This window comes from Salvia miltiorrhiza, chromosome 3 (assembly GCF_028751815.1).
Source record: "Salvia miltiorrhiza cultivar Shanhuang (shh) chromosome 3, IMPLAD_Smil_shh, whole genome shotgun sequence".
NCBI classification, from domain to species: domain Eukaryota; kingdom Viridiplantae; phylum Streptophyta; class Magnoliopsida; order Lamiales; family Lamiaceae; genus Salvia; species Salvia miltiorrhiza.
This window is the reverse complement of record NC_080389.1, coordinates 37,096,294-37,105,338: the sequence shown is the minus strand read 5'-3', so window position 1 is coordinate 37,105,338 and position 9,045 is coordinate 37,096,294. Positions and strand designations below refer to the sequence as shown.

At 46.4% G+C, this 9,045-nt stretch overlaps 1 protein-coding gene across 1 annotated transcript; it reads right to left on the bottom strand.

The window, feature by feature from the left end:
* Positions 1 to 8,133: 8,133 nt before the first annotated feature.
* Positions 8,134 to 8,832, bottom strand: LOC131018739 (uncharacterized). Its single transcript, XM_057947446.1, has one exon. The coding sequence runs from the start codon at positions 8,830 to 8,832 to the stop codon at positions 8,134 to 8,136; it is 699 nt and encodes a 232-aa protein (XP_057803429.1).
* Positions 8,833 to 9,045: the final 213 nt, after the last annotated feature.

Here is a 9,045-nt window from a genome sequence, read left to right as displayed (position 1 = left end):
GTATCCACGCACAACTATAGGTAAAATTATGCGCTAGTAGATGTGTAAGCTATCATTACCCTGATTCTGGCGATATGACTTTGTTTGTTTGCAGGGATGTCGTGGAGAGAGAAATGCCGGACCACCCTACTAGACAACCGTCCCCCTGCCACCGAGGGGCAAGGTTCTGGAGACACCAGCTCCAGAACAGACCCAGCAGAGCAACCTATAGGCTCCGGGGTAGACACCTCCCAAACGGTGTCAAATGCTGCTGAGGCGATCACCCCCCTTCAGCGCTTTCCCCGGGGCAAGGGGAAGGATATGGATGTTTTGTCCTTGTTCAGCCCTGACAGCTAGGGGGCTGGTGGCTCTGGCTCTGGCAGAGCCGAGGGAGGATCCACAGCACTCGGAAGTAACATCCCTGTGGTGGACATCTCCGAGGATGCTCTCGTTCCCGAAGAAGTCCAAGATATTCCTACTCCTGCATTCTCCAGGAAGAGGAAAGGCACCCTGATGTCCCTTGGCGAGAAGAAGCAAAGGGAGAGTCTGAAGAAGGGTAGCAAGTTGGTGGACCCCGAAGCTGAGCCGGCAAGTGAAGCGGAGCCTACCTCCGTAGATGTTGAAGGGAGCAAGGCTCTGGCCCTGACTTCGGGGGCGCCGAAGGCCTCTGGCTCCAAGCCAGTCTCGTCCATGAAGGGGCGAGAATTCGTCCGCAAGTTGCTTACCCAGATCCATCCCAAGGATCGGGAGGCAACGAAGCAGATGAAGCGGTCGGCGCTGTCTAGCAGCCTCGGGCAGTTGTGGATTCACATACCCTGCAATTTTTACCTTACCTTAATGATTTTGTTACTAACCTTTCGATTTCTCTGCTCTGAAATTTTTCCTCTGGTTCCCTGCAGATGGAGTCTCGGGTCGGGGAGGCGATCCAGTGCATCGATGATTACGATGCACTGGAGAAAGACTTGGAAAAGAAGAGGGAGTTGTAGGCGAAGCGTGACGAGGAGGTCACGGGCATGGTGGAGTGTTATAGCCATGCTGAGGCGGAGGCTGCCGCGCTGCAAGCCCGGATTGATCAATTGGAGGTGGAGAAAGCCTCCCTGGCCTCTGAACTGGACAGGGCCAAAAAGGAGGGATACGATAACCTTGTTCGGTTTCGGATGAGGTACGAGGAGGAACATAGAGAGTCCCGGCGCCGCTGGAAGAGGGCCTGTGAGGGGGCCCAGAACTGGGGCTACGTAATGGGTGCTCGGGACCAGCGCCTGGAGTTCTTCATTTCTCCCAGGGCCAACAGTTCCTGGACTTGGTGCTGGAGGGCACTCTGGCGGCCTTCCAGAGGACTCCCAATTACCTGGAGGGGTTCTCCCAACTCTTCGCCCACGTGATAAAAGAGACAGCCATGAAGACGGCGGAGGTGTTGGGAGCATCAGCGGAGCAGGCCGCTGCTCTGGATCTGGGGGCCTTGATGGACAACATCAAGGATGAGGACCTCAACAGGCTGCTGGGCATCACTGCTGAGGCCCCGAAGAAGCCCGAGTGGTGGTATCCGGTCTTGGAGAAGGCCCTTCCCCGATTCGCCTTTGGGGTCTGCTCTGACCCAATGCCCACTGCTCTGAAGTACCAGCCATCCTTCTGCGCTTCCCTGGCGAATTTCATGGACCAGCTGAGGGGTCAGACCGGTGCTAGCTCTCGGGAGTTCTCTCAGTATAGCATGGAGCCCCCTCTGTCTTCTGGCTTTGCGACCTCCGCCTTCGAGAATCCTGCGTCTTTCTTCGCGGCTGTGGACCAGCTTTATGCCCTGTACAAGAATGAGATAGCATATACCCAAGAGGCATTGAAGCTGTTAGACGTGGAGCAATGTCTGCCTGTGGTGAAAGACTCGGACACGTTGCCAGTGTTCAAAGAAGAAGGTCCTTCTGGCGAGGCCTCTGATGCTGTTGCCCCTACTGCTGCAGATCCCTCTGCCCCTGCTGCTCCGGACTCCTTCGCCCCTGCTGCTCCGGACACTTCTGCTCCTGCTCCTCCCTCCTAGCTGCCCCTACTATCTCATCCCCTTTTTTTTGTCAAAATTTGTAAATTTGGATTGATAAACATTTGGTTGTTGCTGATTGTAATGTACAGTTCTACTGTTTTTGAGTTGCTAATGGATTTTCTTCGTGATTCTCTTCTTCTTTTAATTTCTAATCTGTCTCCGTATCGATTCCTCTTTCATATTGTTTCGTTGATGTTGTTCTATTTTTTATGTGAACTTGTATTTCAAAACCTCAAGATGTGGCAATTGTCTCTTCTGTGTAGAGTTGGATTTTTATTTTTTGTTAAAGTGTTCATGATTCCTCTGGTCAGCTTCCTTCTGGACGGTTTATTTGGATGATTCCTCTGATTCTTTGACAAAACCGGTATCTTTATCTTGACAATATGATCCCTCTGAGTGGGTTGCTGGGGCCGCTGCTCTGACCTCCCTCCTGGTGTGCATTTCTCTGGCCCTTTCCTCTTTGAGCGCTACTCTGATGCTTCCCTTCTGGCCATCCCTCTGTTGCTTCCCTTCAATCCATCCCTCTGTTGCTTCCCTTTGAGCCATCCCTCTGCTGCTTCCTGACTCAACCTAGAACACCTCTAGTTTGACTTGCAATAGAATAAGGACATCCTAGTGGTGGTAAGTTGACCCAGTGTCATCTCTCAAGGAAGATCTTTAAGGGCAATTAATTATGTCACACAAAAGTAGTAAACTAGGGATTATTAAACTAAAACTTGGAAAATAAATTAACGTGAATTTAAACATAACTAGAATTTAAACTAAAGAATTAACTAGGCAAATTAAATTATTAAACCCTAGGAAAGATTTAGACGCATAAAAGTAAAGGCAGAATTTAAATACTTAAATTAAAACTTCTAATCTAATCTAACTAGGCAGAAACGAAATTGCATAATTTAAAGGAAAGCATCATTATTTATTTAATGTGGTTTTATTAAAAGAAAGAAAGCAAAAAAACCCTTGAAAGCACAAGAGAGCAGACTAAGGGCCGGGCCTCATTAAAACCTTTTCCAGTAAAACCCAATGGGAAAAAACCAGAAAAGGAAAAAGAGTGCCCTACAAGACAAATGAACCAGACCAGCAGAGCGGAAGGGAAAGTTTCTGAGACTCCGGCCGAACCATCGTCCCAAAACAATCCCGGCTCCAGCTAGTCGAAAACAAAACAAAACAGACGAAAAAAAGGGCGACAAAGGTCGGAAAGACCGACTCCAAATGCCCCCCAAACAAACACCTCCAACAGAAAAGCAACCGAGAAACCAAGCAAAAGTAACGACAGCTTCCATCCAAGCAAAACCCATCTCATCGCCTCTGTCATCTAACGAAGACCACAAACAGTACAAGAAAACAAGAATCAGCTCAGCAGCCCTCCTCAAGGTCGTGAAAATGAAAATCAGAACTCTGCCCACCAAGTGTTTGCTAAAAAGCCTCCAACAAACAGCCATGCACATGCAGATTAACCCCCACATCAGATTAACCCCCACATCACCGAAAGCCCTTCCAAACCACCAGCAAGGCGAGACCTCACACGAGCACCCGCTTCTATCACAACACCATTCTAATGTGTGAATGCGTCGACATATCCAAGCGAGCTGCATGTTTAATTTTCTCAATCTCGTGAGGCCACCACCCCACATCACGCTCATGGTTCGCCATGATGTCTGCCACTTTATTTCCTTCACGATAAACGTGCGAAACTTGCAAACGAAAAGAATCTAACAAGCCCAAAGTATCATTCCATAACGCAAAAAAATGCCAGGGAACTTGCATAGAGCGTTTCTGAAGAAGGTTCACGACATAGGTGGAATCCGCCTCCACCCAAAGATCAGTCCAACCCCTAGCATGAGCAATACGAATGGCCGAGATCACTGCAATTAATTCCGCCTCAAACGCATAACCGATCCCGTGTTTAAAGTGAAAACACTCTGAAAACCCCACCTGACGCAATCGGCCCCGGCGCACTGAGGGCCGAACCGTCAGTATTAACTTTCATCCACGGCAAAATAGGCGGCCACCAACTAACCGAGATAAACTCCGGAGGCGGAGCAACTCTACCTGTCACTCCAATGTTCCGCAAAACAACATAATCAGTCCAGGCATTCTTCATAGTTCCCAGATGTTTGAAATTCATGTCAATCTCAAGAAAAGCCACTTTAACATGCTGAAGGATGTGATTGGAACTAAACTTCTTGTTGTCAAAGATGTAGCTATTTCTCTCCGTCCAAATAGCCCAAATCATATTGATAATACCAGCTTTCCAAAGCTTACTAATTTGCGAGCTCAATTGTCTGTTCCACGCGACCACAAGGAAGCTGCGGATGTCCAGTTCTTGAAGTCCTTGAGAAAACTCAAACCAGGCTAGAAAAATCGCCCAAGCCTGCTGCACACACTCACAACTCCAGAAAATATGGTCTGCCGTCTTCGCATCTCTTCTACATACCGTGCACCAGTTAGGAGCGATGAGACCATGCCTTATGAGGCGATCATAAGTAGGAATACGATCATGACGAAGGCGCCAGCAAACCAACGACCTCCTAACCGGAATGAAAGGCTCCCAAATCCAAGATCCCCAAGAAACTTTAGGGAATTTATGACCATGATGGGCAAAAGCAAGCACCGAAGAAACCTTTCCCTGCAGCGAAGGTTTCCAGAATCTCGCGTCCGTACCACCAATCGGGAGTAAAAGAATATCACAAATAATTTGCGGAAAGGAGTTGACAAAACTCTGGGTAAAATGCCACACTCCTTCAAAGAAGTAATCAGCCACAGTTTGAGTAAGAGCATCTCTCATGAAGAAAGGGACTCCACATTTATCCACCAAACGATATCCAAGCCAATCATCCTGCCAGAAAAGAGTCGACGTACCGTCACCAATATAACTAAACGAGTTCGAGACCAGCTCACCAATCTCTTCCTTTAGACCAAACCAGACCGTTGAAGGGACCACTCTGTTCACCTGACAACAAGGAGTCAAATATCGCCGCTTCATAATGTCATAACTAAAACTATTCCCTTCAATGACTTTCCATGCCAATTTCATGAGTAAGCTCTTATTAATGGTAACAAACGAGCGAATCCCAAGGCCACCTTCTTCCTTTAGAGAACAAACTCTATCCCAACTAACCGAGCACGACGGTTTCTTGCGGATATCACCATTCCATAAGAAATTTCTACACTTCGAGTCCAACTCTTTCAATAACGCCCTAGGCCAACGATACATCATCATAGAGTGCGTGAGAGAGCTACTAATCACCGAATTAATCAAGCAAATTCTTCCAGCCATTGACAGTTGAACACCTTTCCAACGAGCAAATTTATTAAAGGAAAGCATCATAAAAACGCATAAACTAAATTGCATAATTAAAAAGGCAGAATTTAAATTGCAGAATTTAAAGAAAGCAAGTAAAAACAAATAAATAAACTTGATTAAAGAAATACCGTAAAACCGTCTCGAGAAGTAATCTGTCACGTAATTACAACTCTAAACGAAGAACTAGTCTAAAACATGAATTGAAAGAATTAAAATAAACTAACTAAGAACATTAATCGAAACTAAGACTAAGAAAGCATGTAAACCTAACTTTGGCTGCCTAGCGGAAACTAAAGATTAGGGCAAGGGGAATGTGTTTTACAATGAAAAGTATGGCCCTATTTATAGACTTCAATCTAATCTTGATCACCATCAACTTGCCATGCAAAACTGGACTCTAAAAGGAATAGAATCGTGTAAACATAGGTAAGTCCAACAAAATCGTGCTTTGCAAGTTATCTTCAACTCTGGCGAGAAATTGGCTACTGTGCACGTTCAACGATGTTTATTTCCATCCAAACATTCAACAAAGTCAATTCAAAATTTTACAATCAACACACATCTCTTGATCATGCAAGTAACTCACAGTTTACGAAGCAACAAAACAGTAATGCAAGTAGTTCGATCAGACCCAATTCTCCGCTAGAAGTGAATTCCCTAATGTTATCGCCTTTATAATCAATATCACCATTTTTCACACTTTGTGTGCTTAAGATTTCGACAGTTGAGCCATAATTCATGAAATAAAAACCATTTGGATGTAATCCAAAGTCTTTTCACGTGGTTTCCCATGCTCATAGTTAAACTAGAGGAGCAGAGACTCAGAGCTGTCACGTTTCAGGGCTGGCATTTTCAAAACTGGCAATTCGTCCAGCATTTTCACAAATAAGGATACGATCGTAGGCAATCACAATGACAACACTCCTTCTAGCATCTACCGGACAAATCACGTTTTACTTACTTACAATCGTGTTGCAACAAAACTCATAATTCTTTGCATAATCAAGAAACACATATTAAAAGTAAAACAAGAATAACCACCATTCATTCACAAACCCGAAATTCACGTCGAAAACTATCTTCTCTTCCACAAATTCATAAAAATTAGCAAGTATCCAAGAAAAAAAATTAAGCATAGAAAGACCAATCTCGCCCAATTGAAAGCATAAGTCTAACAATATACCCCCCCACACTTAAAGCATGCCATGTCCTCAGGGCACAAAAGAAAAAGAGTTAGAAAACATCCCTGATTATCGGCATTGAAAAGCTGCAGCATCGTGAGAGGCGGCGAAAAGTGAGGTTTGCGGCTTTCTACAGAGTAGAAACGGCAGCGCTGGATCTGGGCAGCGCTGGACTGGGAAGTATTGGCATTCTTCAGCGCTGGATCTGGGCAGCGCTGGCAGCAAGGTCAGAGCAGAAATTGCAGTGCTGAAAACAAAGTAATTAACACCCAAAAATCAAAGTATCCGCACAAGCAACCAAACATTAGGAACGAAACAAAAATGGAAAAAACAAAAAAAAAACAAGACAAACAAAAACAAAAACTAAACCAACGGTGGGTTGCCTCCCACCAAGCGCTAGTTTTAAAGTCGCCAGCCCGACGTAGAGGATCCCTTAACCAAAATCGCTATGAAACGTCAGCTGAATTAGTCCTCGTGAAAGCATATCATCCTCCAGTTCAGCTGCGGGTCCTCTTAATGAGCAAGCAGAGCTCATCGCATTCATCACTCTCTCGAACCAAGAGCTATGCCGAGATCTCTCATCTTTCTTCTCTTCCAAAGGTGGTGCACTCTGCACTATTAGCACGGTATCATCCTTGCATGGCAGCACATCAGCCCGTTCTTCCTCAACGGTTGCATCCTCTTTCACGGTAGTTGGCACCTCATGAACGACATTAACGTCGATTGGAAGCTTGGCCAAAAATTGATCTTCAATGGCTTCCTCATCCTGCAAATTATCAAGAAAATTTTGTATAATTTTGTCCTCTTTCGGGCTGGTGCACATCAGTTTCTCCTCAGCATAATTCAGGTACGTGTTGTTCAGAGTTGGGGCGCTGTTCAGAGCTGGTTGAAGAATTTCTGCTCTGTCCTCCAGCGGCAGAGCTGGAGTAGTCAGCTCTGGCGAAAGACTTTCTGCTCTGTTATTCAACGTCAGAGCTGGAATCGTCAGAGCTGGCTGAACAGCGCTGAGCTGGGCAGCACTGAGCTCGGCAGAGCTGGGGTGAATAGCGCTGAGCTCAGCAGGGCTAGCAGGGCTGAGTTGGGCAACGCTGAGCTCGGCAGAGCTGGGCTGAACATCGCTGAGCTCGGCAGGGCTAGCAGGGCTGAGCTGGGCAGCGTTGAGCTCGGCAGAGCTGGGGAAAAACAGTTAGCTCTGAAAATTTCTTCTTCTTCCTCATGGTCAGCAATCTCAATAAGAGAACAGATATGCATAGAAGAGTTAGAAATAACAGGCTTCTTATGAAAAACGGAGAATGTTACCGATCTACCTGACCCGGCCATGCTCAAAGTTCTAGAACTCACGTCAATGCGAGTCTGGGTAGTAGCCAAAAACGGCCGGCCAAGCAGCACAAGATGGCCGTTCTCTCCTGCAATACCTTTCCCTTCATTGAGCACCACAAAGTCTGCCAGCACGTTGATTCCTCTCACTGTGACTTTGATATCTTCCAAAAGTCCAAGGGGTTTGGTGATTGCACCGTCAGCTAGCTGAAGTCTCATGTTTGTACATTTAAGCTCTTCTTCGTTCTTGCCCAATTTCTGAATATAGCAAACGACATTAAATTGACTGCCACACCCAAGTCTAACATACCCGAGAACTCTCAAGCTCTTCCCAAACCAAAACTAAGAATGAAACTTCCTGGATCTGCTTGCTTCGGTAAGGGTTGGGTTGGATCAACAATCGTTGGTGGCAGAGGTGGGCTGGGACGTTGGATCGGAGGTTGATATGGCGTAGTGGCTTTGTGAAGTTTCTGCTCTGGCCGCCTTATCAACTCTGGCGCTCTTCTCATCTCTGGCGCTCTGCGTAGCTGCATAGCTGGATTTTGTAGGGCTGAATGCTGCATACCTGGATTCTTCAGTGCTGAGTTCTGCAGGGCTGAATTCTGCATAGCTGAATTAGGCATAGCTGCACTTGGCGGGTCTGAATTCGGCAGGGCTGGATATGGCAACGCTGAATTCGGCAGGGCTGGATATGGCAACGCTGAACTTGCCAGGGCTGGACTTGCCAGGGCTGGCATCCTCTTCTGCTCTGTTCCCTTCCTCTCCTCTGGTACCGTACTCTGCTCTGGCACCCTGATCAGCTCTGGCATCTTGGACAGCGCTGGCGGTGTATTCTGCTCTGGCAGCGCAGTAATGGCCAGAGCCTGATGTCGCCGGTTCTGCTGCTGCTGTAGCTGGTTCAGAGTGCCCGACAGTTGCCCCACGGTGGTCTCAAGTCTTTTTATGGTTGTGGACTGAGATTCCAAATGCTGTTTGGTCATCTCCATGTTTTGCTTGCTTAGCTCCATAAACGATTGCATCGTCTCTGTTAGAGTATTCTTTCTACATACTCTAAGGTGATATTGTCATTGTGTAACTCAAAACATGTTTCTTCGGATGTCTCTCAATGAGTCTCTTGTTGGGTTGCTTGTTCGGTTGCAAGGTTCTTTCTGGTTTGTTTCCTTGCGGGTTTCTGAAGCTTTTTTGGAAAGATATCTTAAAGATATTGTATTTGTTTGAAGAGTCCGTTTCTT

Coding starts and splice junctions, on each gene's coding strand:
- LOC131018739 (XM_057947446.1), bottom strand. CDS start 8,832: ATGCAATCGTTTATGGAGCTAAGCAAGCAAAACATGGAGATGACCAAA.